Source organism: Delphinapterus leucas, chromosome 15 (assembly GCF_059928025.1).
Source record: "Delphinapterus leucas isolate spDelLeu-1000000601 "Yukka" chromosome 15, BTC_Dleu_Yukka2, whole genome shotgun sequence".
In the NCBI taxonomy this organism is placed as follows: domain Eukaryota; kingdom Metazoa; phylum Chordata; class Mammalia; order Artiodactyla; family Monodontidae; genus Delphinapterus; species Delphinapterus leucas.
The window spans coordinates 67,619,772-67,637,164 of NC_143143.1; the positions used below are offsets into that span (position 1 = coordinate 67,619,772).

At 37.5% G+C, this 17,393-nt stretch overlaps 1 protein-coding gene across 14 annotated transcripts in view; it reads left to right on the forward strand.

The window, feature by feature from the left end:
- RALGAPB (Ral GTPase activating protein non-catalytic subunit beta) overlaps positions 1 to 17,393 on the forward strand; it is a 101,751-nt gene that overhangs the window by 21,274 nt on the left and 63,084 nt on the right. For 9 of the 14 annotated variants that reach the window (XM_022592422.3, XM_089896865.1, XM_089896867.1 and 6 more), the window contains 4 exons: positions 2,253 to 2,455; positions 9,437 to 9,600; positions 11,176 to 11,362; positions 14,235 to 14,366. In XM_022592422.3, coding sequence (XP_022448130.2) covers positions 2,253 to 2,455; positions 9,437 to 9,600; positions 11,176 to 11,362; positions 14,235 to 14,366 — 686 coding nt within the window. Of the gene's footprint in view, positions 1 to 2,252; positions 2,456 to 3,265; positions 9,601 to 11,175; positions 11,363 to 14,234; positions 14,367 to 17,393 lie in introns of those variants that run through there. The other 5 variants (XM_089896872.1, XM_089896871.1, XM_089896870.1 and 2 more) reach the window with 5 other exon arrangements.

Below are 17,393 nucleotides of genomic sequence, written 5' to 3' on the forward strand. Positions count from 1 at the left end.
TAATCTTTTTTAAAAATTATTTTATTTATTTATGTTTGGCTGCGTTGGGTCTTCGTTGCTGTGCGCGGGCTTTCTCTAGTTGTGGCGAGCAGGGTCTACTCTTCATTGCGGTGCATGGGCTTCTTATTGGGGTGGCTCCTCTTGTTGTGAAGCACGGGCTCTAGGCATGCGGGCTTCAGTAGTTGTGGTGCACGGGCTTCAGTAGTTGTGGCTCGCAGGCTCTAGAGCGCAGGCTCAGTAGTTGTGGTGCACGTAAGTGCTCCACGGCATGTGGGATCTTCCGGGACCAGGGCTTGAACCCGTGTCCCCTGCATTGGCAGGCGAATTCTTAACCACTGCGCCACCAGGGAAGCCCAAAGCTGTTATAATCTTTTTGAATCCTGAATTTCTATTCAACAAGTTAGTTGTTTTTTTTTAGCTTTGTGATATCTACAAATGGTCAGCATGTAATCTGTTTTTCTCCAAGTTAAAATCTTGGCAGAGCCTTTGGCATGCCATTGGGCATCTTCTTCCAAAATGATCTTGGTACAGTAATCCACTGCTATTCTCCCATGTTATTTTGACCAGTTACAAATCCAACCATTCTACCTCCTTCTGGGCTGTATCTTTCCATCTTGTCCACAAGGACCAAATTTCTTGTTAAAGCCCAGTTCCCCCTTTGCCAGAGAAGGCTGTTAATGGCATGGTGAGAATAGCTTTAGATTTCTGGTTGGAAGACCAGGGATCAGATTTTCAGCTCCAGCATTTCCAAACGAGTGCCATGGTTCAAATTGCTTAATTTGCTAAACTTCAGTTTTCTTATGTATGAAATGAGGATGGGGACTTCCCTGGCGGTCCAGTGATTAAGACTCCACGCTTCCCTGGCGGTCCAGTGGTTAAGACTTCACACTCCCACTGCAGGGGGTACACGTTTGATCCCTAGTTGGGGGACTAAGATCCTACGAGCCATGTAGTGTGGCCAGAAAATAAAAATAAAAAATAAAAATAAAATGAGGATAGTTTACCCTCTCACACCAGTTATTTTGATGTTTAGATAATATTTATGAAAGTACCTCAGAAACTGGTTTTAAATCAGTGCCAGGTTTCTACATTTGTCAGCTGCCTTCATAGTAACCCTCTTAATAAAGGAATGAAGCTTGTCTGGCATGACTTGTTCTTCTTGAGCAGGCTGGTTCTCAGTGACCCTGCTTCCCTTTCATAAGTGCTCACTGATCATCTGCTGAGTAGTTTGTCCCAGAGTTTTGTCTGGGATTCACTTAAACTTTCCAGTCTACGTTATCTGGAATATAGTTTCATCCTCTTTTGCAAATTAGGCCATTTCCCCTTTCTCATTGTGCCTTATTCGTTCATGACTGCAAGCAGTGGGTCAGCAGTCTCTTAGGCACCTTCTCTCGGCCCCTGTGATTCAGACAGGTCAGGAGGCTGGAACTCGTTTAGTGCAGCCAAGTGCCTTTTTAAGATCTTACCCAGCTTCAGTCCCTTCTGACCTCTGTTTGTTCTTGGCCTTCCATTTAAAATATTGTTTTCTTTGCCAATGAAAATAGTCACAAAATAAGAGTTGGGCAGTTCATCTTCCTTCTTGTTGTTTGTTAAAGTTGCATAATCTGGAAATGGAATATAATTAAATTTATGTAAGTGATTTCCTAAATGACACACATACCTGCATGCAAATTAAGTGGAGAAAAATATCTAAAATTTTCTATTTCTGTGCCTCCCATCTCTATGGAAAATCAAGATGACCTGTAGTTTTTATTTTACAGAGCAAACAATAATAATATTTAAGGAGTGAAAGCCAACATAGGCTTAATTAGAAATAACTAATTTATTTTCTTCTTAAATCTTTTGCTTAGGAAACGTTGTCTATGTCTTTTTTTTTTTTTTTTGCGGTACGCGGGCCGCTCACTGTTGTGGCCTCTCCCGTTGCGGAGCACAGGCTCCGGACGCGCAGGCTCAGCGGCCATGGCTCACGGGCCCAGCCACTCCGCAGCACGTGGGATCTTCCCGGACCGGGGCACAAACCCGTGTCCCCTGCATCGGCAGGCAGACTCTCAACCACTGCACCACCAGGGAAGCCCCCTGATTATGTCTTATACATGGAAAGTACATTCTGTAGAATTAATCTGATGTATGTTGAGATGAATATACTTCAGTTGAGAGGTTTTTGACAATAAGAGGTTAACATTTTAAATCAATCTACTGATATACAGATAGGAATGTGTAATAATTCTATATGTATATTTTCTTTTGTTTAGGTAAAATGGACCATGGAAGTAATTTGCTATGGACTGACCCTTCCATTGGACGGAGAGACTGTAAAATATTGTGTTGATGTATATACTGACTGGATTATGGCTTTAGTGTTGCCGAAAGATTCTATTCCATTGCCAGTTATTAAAGAGCCTAATCTATATGTTCAAAGTATACTAAAACACCTGCAGAATCTTTTTGTACCAAGGTAAGCTATACTAGTCTATCTGGCCTGTTATTAGGATCATAATAAACTACTCATCAATGTTACTTTTTTATATTATAGGAACTGATTTCATTGTTAGACCTTTGAACAGTAACTTTCATTACTTGTTCAGTTAAAGAGTGTGTTAATATGAATGAGAGAGATGGGCTTATATAATGTTTACTAGGACTCTTTAACAAGTGTGTGTTCATTTTAACGGCTTTTGGCTTTGCTTCTAAGATCTGATAGCTATTAGATGTTAAAATACTGTGACCCCTTTCCCTTCCAGTCAAAAAAACCCATACTTTTGCCTAACATAATTCTTGTCTCCACTTAAGCTAATGGCGACTAAGCCATCTACCTTAAAATGAATCTTTCTTATGAGAGAATGAAGACATTGAAGTAAGCAGATTTGAAATTATAGGCACATTTGTAGTAGACCAAAAGAATACTCTTGACAGTTTGTTATTGAGTTTTTCCCCTATCTCTGCGGCAGAGACCTTAAATATTGTAATGTAAGATTGCCTTACTTGTGCCTAAAACATTTTTTTCCCATTCTAAAAGAATTATATGTCACTATAAAGGATTTTGGAAATATAGAAAATAATGGAGAAGAGAGCATTAGTTACCTACCTATTTGTAGGGATTTCCTTTGAGAAAAATCTGTTTTCGGCTGTTTTTTATGTCTGTGGAAGGGGCAAGTGGGCTTCCCTCCTTTTGGAAAAGTTCTGGTTAGGGCTTTTCATCGTCAGATGATGAGGACTTTGAATCAGCCAAAAACCAGCCCTGTAAATTTTAACTTTTTAAATTTAGAAGGAAGATTACTTTGGAAAAATCTGAATTAAAAAAGAGGAATCTCCATTAAGAGCTCTGGTCTATAGGATCAGTTGTACAAACATACCTCAAGATATTGCAGGTTTGGTTGCAGACCACCACAATAAAGCGATCATTGAAATAAAGCAAGTCACATGAATTTTTTGGTTTCCCAGTGCGTAAAAGTTTTTATACTATACTGTAGTCTGTAAATATGCAATAGCATTATGTCTAAAAAAACAATTACCTATCTTGATTAAAAAATACTAGCATTGCTGAAAAATGCTAACCACCTGAGCCTTTAGTGAACTGAAATCTTTTTGCTGGCGGAGGGTTCTGCCTCAGTGCGATGGCTGCTGACTGATCAGGGTGGTGGTTGCTGAAGCTTGGGTGGCTGTGGTGATGTGTTAAAATAAGACAGCAGTGAAGTCTGCCACATTGATTTACTCTTCAGTTCATGAACGATTTGTCTGTAGCATGCAATGTTGTTTGATAGCATTTTACCTACAGTAGTTCTTTCAAAATTGGAGTTAATCCTCTCAGACCCTGCTGCCGCTTTATCAACTAAGTTTATGTAATATTCTAAATTCTTTGTTGTCATTTCAGTAATTTTCACAGCATCTTCACCGGGAGTAGATTCCATCTCAGGAAACCACTTTCTCTGCTCATCCATAAAAGCAACTCCTCTTCCATTAAAGTTTTATTATGAGATTGCAGCAATTCAGTCACGTCTTCGCGCTCCACTTCTGATTTTAGTTCTCTTATTATTTCTGCCACATCTGCATTTACTTCCACCACTGAAGTCTTGAGCCCCTCAAAGTCATCCGTGAGGGTTGAAATCAGCTTCTTCCAGACTCTTATTAATATTGATGTTTTGATCTCTTCCCGTGACATAAATATTCTTAATGCCATTTAGAATGGTGAATCCTTGCCAGAGGGTTTTCAATTTCCTTTGCCCAGATCCATCAGAGGAATCGCTGTCTGTGGCAGCTATAGTCTTAAGAAATGTATTTCTTAAATAATAAAACTTGAAAGTCGGAATTGCTCCTTGATCCGTGGGCAGCAGAATGGATTTTGGGTTAGCAGGCAAACATTAATCTTGTTGTACATCTCAGTGTTGACTGAAAAAAATGCACAGTCGAAAAGTTGAGAATTATGTTTTATTCGGCGGACTTACTGAAGACTATAGTCCGGATACTGTTTCTCAGTTCTGAGGGGCTCTTCCAGAGAGGTAAGGGAGGAGCGAGGATGTATAGGAGTTTTGCTGGGAAAAAAACAAAACTGTGTAGTGGAACATCAAAAGATTACTGCTAATCAAAAAACAGACATCTCAAAAAAAAAAAAAAAAAACAGACATCTCAAGTTAATGATTTTAGTGCCTTTCTGTGTATGGGAAGCTGCAAGAGTTTGGGCTCATTGAAATTATTCCTTTGGTATGCATCTTAACTACCTAGGGCCACTATTTTCTTTCTGTCTGTCCTGAAGTCCCCTCAGGGTGCACCATGGGGGTGGGGGGGCAGCTGCAGTGGCTGATGGCTTTATGGCCACAATATTGTTTGTTTACTGAAATGGCAGGTGACATTCTTTGTCCACATCCATTAGAGCTCTTGGATGACCCAGGTGCATTGTTAATGAGCAGTAATATTTTGAAAGGCATCTTTTCTTCTGAGCAGTAGGTCTCACCAGTGGGCTTAAAATGTTGTAAACAGATGTGCTGGCATCCAGGCTTTATTTCATTTATATGGCACAGGCAGAGTAGATTTAGCATAATTTTTAGGGGCCCTAGGATTTTCAGAATGGTGAATGAGCATTGGCTTCAACTTGAAGTCACCAGCTGCATTAGCCCCTAACCAGAGAGTCAGCTTGACCTTTGAAGCTTTGAAGCCAGGAGTTGACTTCTCTCTAGCTATGAAAGTCCTAGATGGCATCTTCTTCCAATAGAAGGCTGTAGGCTGTTTTGTCTCTATTGAAAATCTGTTGTTTAGTGTGGCCACTCTAATTATCTTGGCTAGATCTTCTGGATAACTTGCTACAGCTTTTACATTAGCAGTTGCCGCTTCATCTTGCACTTTTTTTTTTCTTTTAAATGGAGACATTTCCTTAAACTTCATGAACCAGCCTCTGCTGGCTTCAGACTTTCCTTCTGCAGCTTCCTCACTGCTCTCAGCCTTCATAGAACTGAAGAGAGTTAGGGGCTTGCTCTGGATTAGGTTTTGGCTTAAGGCAGTGTTGTGGCTGCTTTGATCTTCTATCCAAACACTAAAACTTTCTTCATATCAGTAGTAAGCCTGTTTCTCTTCGTATCATTTGTGTGTTCACTGGAGTAGCACTTTTGATTTCCTTCAAGAACTTTTCGTTTGCATTCACAATTTGGCTAATCGGTGCAAGAGGCCTAGCTTCCAGCCTGTCTTGGGTTTTGCCTTGCCTTCCTCACTAAGCTTAATCATTTCTGCCTTTTTACAATGTTGTGTTAGATTCTGGCGTACAGCAGTGATTCAGTTTTTTGTATATATATATATGTACACACGCATACATATATAAACACACACATATATATGTATATTCTTTTTCAGATTCTTTTCCATTATAGGTTATTACAGGGTACTGAATATGGTTCCCTGTGCTATAAGGTAGGTCCTTGTTGTTTCTAGCTTTTGATTTAAAGTGAGAGACATGATTCTTCCTTTCACTTGAACACTTAGAGGCCATTGTAGGGTTATTAAATGGCCTAATTTTAATATTGCTATCTCTCAGGGAATAGGGAGGCCTGAGGGGAGAGAGAGAGCAGGAAAATGGCCAGTCGGTCGGTGGAGCAGTCAGAACACACACAACATTTATCAGTTAAGTTCCCTGTCTTATATGGGCGTGGTTTGTAGTGCCCCAAAACAATTACAATCACCATAACAGATATAATAATGAAAATATTGCGAGAATTACCAAAATGTGCCACAGAGACACAAAGTGAGCAAATGCAGTTGGAAAAATGGTGCCGATAGACTTGCTCAATCAATGCAGGATTGCCACAAGTCTTCAGTTTGTAAAAAAACTGCAATATCTGTGAAGTGCAACAGAATGAAGTGCAATACAGTGAGGTATGCCTGTAAACTCCTTATCTTGTGTGAAATGCCTGCTGTAATCTGGCCCCTAACCAGATTAGCTGCTGGTAATTCTGCGTGAGCCCTGCTCTTTGGTCAGACTCATAAATGAAACATTCTCCCAAGACTCCTTAAAGATCTTCTCCATCATTACCTACTCTTTTTCCATCCTCATCCTCCTCTCCCTGTCCTAGATGTGTCCTAGTTGTCCACATCTCTCTCTTGATGGTTCATCTTAAATTCAGCCTTACCTGATCATCCAGGCCCATAGTGATCACACCTTCTTTGAGCCTGTGTACTTCTTGTATCTCTCCAGTTTTATTGCTTATCTTTTAAAATGTGTATGTCTCATTTCCCCATCTAACCAACTTGAGGGTAGGAACTAGGTTGTATATAGTTTGGACTTCCACAGTACCTAGAGCAGTACTGGTATTACATTAGGGTGAATAAGATGCTGGTTGCTTATATTTATTGATTTCAAATAGAATTATAACAGGAAATGATGGGAAGTAAGTGACATATTGTTTGTGGCTAAGCAGGTTCTTCTAAAATGATATAATACTTTTAATGCTTTCTTGTCATCCCATTTAGGAGACTAATTTACTAGGTTTTTTCTTAGTGCGTGGGACAGTCTCATGGATAGTACTGTCACTGTGTTTCTTTCCTCTTTGTACTCTTACCAACTCTCAGTGCTCAGTTTGTATTGATGAGAAAAATCAATGACATTTGAGTTAATTAGGCTTTTGCTTTGGCTTTTCTCTTTTGAGAAACATGACTACCTTATAAATTGTTCATCTTACTGTTTGGTAGTTAGCTTATTTTCTCAAAAGTGTGTGTGTGTGCATACTTCTGAGTGGGTGCTGAACTGAGTATTAGAGTTCTCATGGCCAGTAATGTCTTAGGGAGCTGAATATTTTCAGTGCTAAATATTGGGAGTTATGATCTCATCTCCTATTACTGGAAGTTTCATTTTTTTTTTTTATTCAGATAGTTCATAAAATTGTCATCAAGTTTACTTAGATAGTTGTTTTTATGAAAACTAACACTCAGAATAGAGGAAACAGCCTCTACTACTTTGCTAGAGATTATGTCAGAGTGGATGTAGCCTTTCTCTTTTTGCCTATCAGTTTTTTTTTTTTTTTCATAATTGAGTGAAGAGTGACCCATCGTTTAAAATTGATTAGTGTCTTCATTGCTCAAATAAACTTCTTTAGAAAATGTGACGTTCTTCTAAAGCAGTGGTTGGCAAACTTTTTGTGAAGAGTCATGTAGTAAATATTTTAGCCTTTGTGGGCCATACGGTGTCTGTCACAACTATTCAACTCTGCTGGTGTAGGGAAGCAGCCATAGATGATATATAAATAAATGAGCATGGTTGTGTTCCAATAAAACTTTATTTACAAAAACAGATAGCAGGCCAGATTTGACCCATTGGCCATACATAATTCACCACCCCATGTTCTAGAACAGTTTTCTGAAGTTCACAAGTTGCTTTTGAAAATATTAAGGGGAAAGGAATATTTTTGGTGTTTAGACCTTTCTGTTTATTTTTCAGTAAAGATTACCTTGTTTCTCTTAGCTGTAGAAACTTGGACACTGCTCTTAAATTTAGGCTGTCTGAGTGAGGCTACAGTACCTAAGGAGCAGATGTTTCCTTTTCTGCCACTGGGCAGGTGGTACCTAGAAGGGGTGGGTAGGCCTGGGTTACCATTTGGGAGGCTTCTAATGTCATTGCCATCTTGCAAGAGTGTCACCCCCAGGACTGCTAGTGGTATTTTTATTTCTTATTCTGGGTTCCCTCTTACATGGCTACATGAGGTTTGGGGCTGTTATGTATTTCTTACTCTTTAGTAGCCAGAGCAACAGACACAAGCTTGAGCCTCATGGCTTCCCATGGACTGGATTCACATCAAACTGAACATGGGACATCTTCCTGCTCTTGGGGACTCTTGGCTTTTCCTAAGTGAATGTCTCATCATTTTACTTTAGATCTGACTTCTTTAGGGAAAACTTAAGGTTGTCATTTTTTTGCAACTCCAGTGTAAGTTTCTGGTTTTCTGGGTCATGGCCCAGAATCTGAGAATCTTTATTCTAAGGTTGTGATGGGAGTTCTAAGGGCACTCACTTCAATTTCTGGATTTCTTGAGGCAGCTCTGCGATTCCCTACTCTCATTCAGACATGTTTTATGAATTTGTAACATGAGTCGTAATATATAGAAACTTGGCCTCAAGATTTATTTCAGTAGTATTAGTTACTTGTCTTGGGTTTCACATGAGAACTCTGGAGGGCAGTTCAGCATTTGCTGGTGCAGTGGGTTTACTACGATTCTTGAAATTCTCAAGGTGATCCACTTTGGACAGTGGGGATAAGGGCTGGAGCTTGGACCTGATATTGATCTAATTCTGTTGGAGAAAAATGGTCCTGTGGACTAAAAAGCGTTATAAAACTGTTCTTCGGGAGTATCTTGGGTACCTTTGGAGCCCCCATCTTGGGTTATGTTGCCTTTTTTTTTGTAGAGCAGCAGTAGCAGGTGCTCATTTCTGAGGCAATTGCCTCTATATCTCGTCAGTTTTGGGGATCTGTTAGGATATTCCATTCTGTAGGCTCTTCTGTAGCAGACATTAGCTTCAGAGGGACTTGTAAGCACTATGAAATCACGTGCAGAATTCTTGTAAATGTGTGTTTAAAAGAATACAAAGGCCATTCTGCTGTGTGAGCAGCGGAAGTGGCTGTGGGTATTTACTCATTCATTCAGCAGAAACCTATTGAGTATCTGTTGTATGCGCCAGGCACATTTCACACTTAGAAAATCTAGAGGTGAAGTTTACTTTCTATTATCCTCTATCTCCCCAGGAGCTCTTCAGGCTTTTTAAGAGTGGTAGGCTGAGATCCCAGAGGGCCAAACTGTATGACGAGGAAGTAGCTTTGAACTGAAGAGGGTGCACCTAATTCTGTCTGCTGATGCTGTTAGGGAGTATCATTGGATCATTGCTTGCTGTGTCCAAAAGTCGCCTGTCCTTAACTGTTGCATTCTCTCCTCAAGGCTTGTCAGTGATGTCTGTCTGTCTTCTTCAGACAGGAACAGGGCTCCAGTCAGATCCGACTATGCTTACAGGTCCTGAGAGCCATTCAGAAACTGGCCCGTGAGTCATCCATTATGGCCCGAGAAACCTGGGAAGTCTTACTGTTGTTTCTTCTGCAGATTAATGACATACTTTTAGCACCACCAACTGTTCAAGGTTTGTTAATTTTTTTTCTAATTTATTTCTGAGCTCCAAATGCTGTTTACTTTTAGACTCAATGAGTAGTAGACTCTGTGGGGATTTAAATTTTGGCACTACAGTTGACAAACCAAGATGAACAGTTCTTAGAATGGAAAACCCTCAAAGGCACAATGGAAAGTTATGTTACCTTCGGTGATGATTTTGCTAATATAGTGAGGGGCTCAGTGAATTAGTGCATGTTTGATAATGACAGTAACAGTAGCTTGTTCAGTATATTAGGATAGAGCCTATATATGAAACAACTCATGTACCTGATTCCAAAGTAGTTATCCACGTAGACTCTGAAAACTTGATAGCTAGAAGATATTTTGTTTAGCAGATGAACCCTACAGAATCTTAAAGTGTTCTGTTTGGAAGTATGACAGTATGTCATTCATTGCCTAGCCATTAAAAAGCCTCCAATTTTATAAGATTTTAGAGTGTATTTTAGACATCCTGCTTTGTATGCACAGTATACACAGACAATAAGTTGATATTCTAGTTCCAAGTTCCCTTATTGCTTATTCAACTGTGTAGTCCCTTTGCTAACACATGTGAGTGTGCTTGTGCTCTCACACAAATGCAGTGTCCAGGAAGATATCTTAAAAAAACCCTACAATTTTAGTGTTGCAAGGGACCCCATAATAGGAATACCCTGTCTGGTATTGATGATAGCTGGCCAGACACAGACAGTGTGTCTCTCTGCTACACACTCCCCATGGCAGGGATTTCAGCACCATAAGGCAGGCAATCCATCCACTTCTGGGGCTTATTATTGTTGAAACTTCATCTTTGCCCATTTGAAATAGGAATCCTTAGAACTTTTCCTTCTCGCCCCAAGTTTGTCTTTTGGAGCTATGCAGAGTACAGACCACTGCTGTTCTTCCTAGTTCCAGGGCTTGGAACAGAGGAGCCGCTCTGTTTTCATGGTTGAGGCTCTGTCCTGCCCAGTACCAGTCCTTCGGCTCCCTTCTTTGTCTCCCTCTCCCTTGAAGGGTCGCTTTCAAACACCTGAAGCATTTTATAGCAAAGTTTAGAGGTAAAAAGTCTTGGGTATTTGTTCTGATTCCTTTACTTATTGGCTGTGTGAACTTGGGCAAGTTACTAAAATTTCCTGAACCTGTTTTCTCATCTTCAAAATGGGTATAATCGATAATTGGTAAGAGATTATAAATACCTATCCTGCAGAATTAATGTGTATGAGCTGTGTGCACAGAAACTGACTCATAGCAGTCGTTCATTATAGACACTCATCCTTTCCTTTCTTCCCTCTGTACTCCTTGTCCCACTGCTGGAAGATTAAGATCTGCAATACGAACCGAGCAGGGCCACTTGAAAACTTTCAAAGTGATAATGGGTTGATATATCCATGATTTCCTTCATAGGAGCTTCTAAGAATAGTTTTTTGTTCTCTCTGTTAAGTGATTATTTGAAAGTCAAAACTTAACATTGCAGTTATTTTAATTTTTTGACCAGTTCTCCCAAGTCAGTGAGTTAAAGATTCTGCTTTACAAATAAGTATGCCAAAGATGTTTTCTTTTTGTTGGTAAGGTGGCATTGCTGAGAATCTAGCAGAGAAGTTGATTGGTGTTCTCTTTGAGGTTTGGTTACTAGCTTGTACTCGGTGCTTCCCAACACCTCCTTACTGGAAAACAGCCAAGGAGATGGTGGCTAACTGGAGGCACCACCCGGCAGTGGTGGAGCAGTGGAGCAAGGTCATCTGTGCGCTCACTTCAAGGTAAGTTATCATCATCCACTTGCCTTCCTTCATCCGTCTGACCTTGGGTAGCTTTCCCCTAGTTCTGTGTCTTTCTGGGATTCACACAGTACATGGTAAAAAGTCTCTATTCTGTGTCTCTCATTACTGTACTTTAGATAGAGAATCAAACCACTTTTTAAAAATAGATGTGTCAGTTTGGCTAGTGCCTGTCTAATCTAAAACATTTTAGATTAAGCAGGTTTTGGAGAGGCAGATAAATTCTGAGCCCTACCACTCCCACCCCCAAAATCCCACTCTTATTCTGATTATTAAAATATTCATGATCATTATTTTTAAAAAACAAACCAAAGAAAGGTATAACAGAAAGAGTTAAGTTCACCAGAAGTCTTATTATATATGTTTATACATAATTTTACAGAAATAGGACCATACTATAATGTTCTCCTGTGTAACCAAAGTGGGCAGTGTTTTATTATAATAATTTAACTTTTTTTTTTTTTTTTTTTTAACCATTTATATATAATGCTATCACTGTTCTGTGAGTAAACTGTTAGGCTTCATTTTTTTCAGACTTGTTTTTTTCATTTCTTTTAATATGACTCTAAAAGTTGAGCATTCTTTTTTTTTTTAACTTATTTACTTATTTATTTTTGGCTGTGTTGGGTCTTCGTTGCTGCGTGCAGGCTTTCTCTAGTTGCAGCGAGTGGGAGCCACTCTTCGATGAGGTGCACAGGCTTCTCATTGCGGTGGCTTCTCTTGTTGCGGAGCAAGGGCTCGTGGCACGCGGGCTCTAGAGCACAGGCTCAGTAGTTGTGGCGCACGGGGTTAGTTGCTCCGTGGCATGTGGGATCTTCCCGGACCAGGGCTCGAACCCTTGTCCCCTGCATTGGCAGGCGGATTCTTAACCACTGCGCCACCAGGGAAGCCCTGAGCATTCTTTTTTAAACATAATCACAATACCATTTATCACACCTAAACAAAATGTTAATAGTTTGTTAATATTGGTTAGCTGTTGAGTGTTCAGATGTCCCTGAACGTCTCAATTTTTTTTATAGTTGATTCCGTTGAATCAGAACACAAACAAGGTTTGGACATTGTATTTAGTTGACATGTTTCTTAAGCCTATTTTAAACTGTAGGTTACTGTTCTCTCATTTTTATTTCCTTGCAGTTTTTTTGTTGAACTGGATTGTTTGTCTTATAGAATGCTTCACATTTTGGATTTTTCTGATTATGTCTTAGTTGTGTTAATTAGCATGTTCCTCTGTCCCCTGTATTTCCTGTCGACTGGTGGTTAGATCTAGAGACTTGATCTGATTCAGATTTGATTGGGGGTGGGGTAGTGGTGGAGGTGAGAACAGATCATTCGTAGGTGGTATCATGTATTAGAAGGTAGACTGGTCATTTTGAGAGTTAGTAAATGTTTATCTCTTTATCATCGTTTAAACTAAGATGAAGGTTTGGAATATTCTGTTGATTCTGGTATATCTTTGTGAATGTCAATATTATGAATCTATTTTTAAATAATATATCATTTTATCTTGATTATAAAAGCAATACATGCTTATAATAGAAAACTTGGAAGATGTAGGGGGAAATATCCATCACTTACAAATAACCAAAGTTTGAATGTATTTTTCCTGTTTTCTCTTTTTTAAAAAATAAATTTGAGATTATTTGATATAGTATTATCTGCTTTTTTTATTTGTTGTCTGATTCTTGTCCCAGTAATTACATGTACCTTTTTTCTTCTTAAATAGATCTCAAGATCATTTTTTAATGGCTTTATAGTTTTTCATTTTATAAATGGAATTATAATTCATTTAATAATTTCCCTGCTGTTTTGATATTTAAGTTTTTCCCTGTGTTTTAAAAATATTGTTGATATGTGAGTACTTTATACATAGTCTTTGTGTATATTCTGGTTATTTTATTAAGACATAATCTTTAGATTACATAGCTATAATATAATAGATTATAATCTATTCTAATTATAATAGGTTAATAATTGGGTCAAGGGGCTTTGAACAGTTTTAATACATTTGGAATATTACTATTTAGTTAAGTAATTGAATTGTCAAATTCATTTTATGGCACACACACCATAAATTCTAAACTTCATTTAAAGTTATATAGCAGTTATTATGAATAGATTATAGCTTAGTTGTGTTGAAGGCATTTGCAGTGCGATGAATCTTTTAAAAATAATTTAAAGAATTTATTATTTATATTACATGACTAATTATGTAATCAACATAAGCATAATTGTGTATTATTATATGATTTGTTATTTGCAATTTTAAAGTAAACTTTTAGGTAATTTTTAATTTTATAAAGTAATATTTGATTTGTAATTTATGTTATAGTATATATTATAAAAGTATATTATGTATACATTATATACACCATTGTATGTTACATGTTATACATATTATAATGTTATATACAAGATGTATTATAAATTTTATATGAGATATAATATTTAATTTATAAAATCACTTATTTGATAATTATAATAAAATCATATAAGTAAAATAAAATTACAGTTAAATACATAAATTTATAAAATGATAAAGACGTTTTATAAGTAAATAAAATAAATTTATAAATTATATAACTTAAAAATATATGAACTAAATTATAAATAACATTAATTATTTAAAAATAGAAATACATGTTTTAAAAAATCCTTTACAAAACTGGAAATCCTCTTCCAGTTTATCTATTTTATAAACAAGGGTTTTCATTTATTTTATTCACTTCAGTGAGGTATAATACAAGTTTCATCTATTTTCTCTTATCATATTTCTCTTAGTATATTTTAATGTTTGAATGTATTTTCCATTCTGTTACAAAATGAACTTGCTGGTATGATTTTTTTTATTTTCTAGATTGCTACGCTTTACATATGGTCCTTCATTTCCTCCATTTAAAGTTCCCGATGAAGATGCCAGTCTGATCCCTCCTGAAATGGATAATGAGTGTGTTGCACAGACATGGTTTCGCTTTTTACATATGTTAAGGTACTGTTGTTGTTGTATTTCATGTGGTCTTTACTCAGTGATTGTCTTAGGGCAGGAACGGTGCTATAACTCCTTGTTAGAGTTCACAGTGTGGCTGTTAAGCCCAGTCATCAGATGGAGCCACATTGGACAACACACACATCTACATCATGTGCCCCTGCTCTCCCTGTCCCAGCAGGGTCAGGCTGTCCTCAGCTGCTCTTGGGCCACACTCTCCAGAGGCTTGTTCCCTGCAGTAGGTGCAGCATTTGTTCTCTTGCCTGTTGGTGCAGCTTGGATGCTGATCTCTCTCCCAGGACTTTGTCACATTCTGTGGGGACTGGAGACTAGCTTGTTCCTCTCTATGACCAGCACTGAATGGTCAGTCTGGCTCTCAGGACCTCTCCTCTAGTAGCGTGGTTTAAAATTTCACGGAGGGTACACCATAAAATTTCACAGAGGGACAAATTGCTAAAAGTAATACTTCATGCTTTCTTTTTTTGTAGTAATTCTATTCAATTCAATTTCATTGCTTCCTACCTTTCTCTCTACTAGCCCCATCCTTGTGCTCTGTGGAACTTTGGTTCTGTTGTATACTATCTTGATTTGTAAACTTTTTCCTTGCATATCTTTTCTTTCTGGTTTGACGAGCCTCATTTTTCTATTTGTGTATTAGTGATTCCAAATTACTCTGTATGACCTGTTGATAAGTTAGGGATCTTAACCATTTTCTATCATGTTTTTTTCAGTTTGTATTGTGTGTTTTTCATCTTTCAGTGATTTTAGTTTATTTTTTTAAATCTGTCTTTTTCTGTGATTATTTTCTGTTTCCTTTAAGATTAGAAAGTCTTCCTTTGTTCTTTGATCAGATAGATATTCACCTATGATTTCTTCTGACTTTGTTTCCTTTGTGCCATTAAGTTCCTTTATATATATGGATTTTGTCTTTGGGTCACATATTATTCCATTGATCTTTTAATTCATTCTTATAGGAGATTAACACTTTTAATTATTTTAACCTTATAATAGTTATTGATATTTGGTGGGACTAATATCTTTTTCCCTAAAACATTTCTTGGAATATTTTTAAAAATCTCTTCTTGCCTGTTTAACATTTTAGATGAATTTTAGAATCCATTTGACATGTTACAAAACACAAGTGAACAGAAGAACCTCACAAAACCTTTTGGGGTTTGGAGTGTGTGTTAATTAGGGTAAGGAACATGTCCTCCTTTAGCAGATGAACCTGAAAATCTTAGTGGCTTAGTACAGTATGTTTCATAAAGTCTTGGGTAAGGAGCAGCTCTGCTTAGGTAGTCGTTCAGGGACCCAGGCTGGCAGAGTCTCTGCCATCTTCAACATGTGGCTTTATTAGGGCCTTAACTTTGTAGGCAGCGCCTCTGTATCTGGCTAGAAGATGGAAAAGAGAGAGAGCAAGGAAAATTGTGTGGAAGGTTTTCATGGACCAGCTCCTGAACTGTGATGTAAATCACTGCTACCCATATTCCATTGGCTGGAACTCAAACATATGCCACACTTAATTGCAAGAGAACATAGGAGGAAAAGAGAAGCTAGTGAACATCTAACCAGACTCTGCCAAAGATGAGAATTGCATTAAGCTTGTATTTATATTTAGGAACAGCTGACATCTTTTTTTTTTTTTTTTTTCAGCTGACATCTTAATATATTGTGTTTGCTTTTCTAAGAGTAGGTATTTTTCTTTTTTAGAATCTTATTTAATTAATTAATTTATTTAGGTTGTGTTGGGTCTTCGTTGCTGTGCATGGGCTTTCTCTAGTTGAGGCAAGTGGGGGCTACCCTTCATTGCGGTGTGCAGGCTTCTCATTGACATGGCTTCTCTTGTTGCAGAGCACAGGCTCTAGAGCGCAGGCTCAGTAGTTGTGGCATACGGGCTTAGTTGCTCCGCAGCATGTGGGATCTTCCTGGGCTAGGGATTGAACCCATGTCCCCTACATTGCAGGTGGGTTCTTAACCACTGCACCACCAGGGAAGCCCCTAGAGTCTTAAATATCTTGCAGAAGTGTTTTGTAGTTTTCTTCGCAGAGATCTGCATAATTTTTTTCTTTTTACCATTATTCCTATGTATTTATTGCTGATGTTGTGAAAGGCTAACTTTTTTCTACTGTTAAATCTTGTAAGTGGCTATTGCTGCTGTAAAGAAAATGTTTTACTTATTTTATTTTTGTATATTTTTTATATACTTGGGATTTAAAAATGCTCTGAGTATTTCACTGATTCTTTTTAAATTTCTAGATATAATGAATACATATCTGCAAATAAATGTCTCCTTTCTAGTAATTCATACTGGAATCTGTGGTAATTAATTATAAGTGCTTCAATTGCAGTAAGATCTGTATATGAGTTCATGTTCTGCTACTTTTTTCTTTGTGAACTTGAGCAAGCAGTTTAGTCTCTCTGAGTCTCAGTCTCTTTTTAATCTATACAATGGGGATAATAATACTATCCATCTTGTTATAAGTATTGAAGAAAAAGTATATAAAACAGTACATCTAATGCTTGAAAAGTTGCCATTGTTGTTATAATTATTTTTGTATGTGTTTTACTACATTAGGCAGAATTTCTAGAACATTGTTGAGTTAAAATGATACTGTTTTAGCATCCTTCTTTCATTCTGATTTTCATTGGAATGTCTCTGTTGTGTGAAATTTTGAGTGGGATATTGGTTGTTGATATTAGATAGTTATTCTTTTCTTTGTTCCCGATTTCCTAAGCAATGAAAAAATTTTAAATTTAAAAATATAAGTAAAATCAGAAATACTACTGAATTATTTTCAAATCATATTTTGGCATCCATTTAAGCAATTAAATGTTTTTTCTTCTTTTACCTATTGATAGTATGTTAATTTTTCCCCAATACTGAATCATCCTTCATTGTTTAGAGAAAAATTCTGCTTGGTTATGGAATACTGTTCTATTGAATCATCCTTCATTCTTTAGAGAAAACTTCTGCTTGGTTATGGAATGCTATTTTAATGTTTTCCCAAATTATCTCCGTTTCTATTTTTG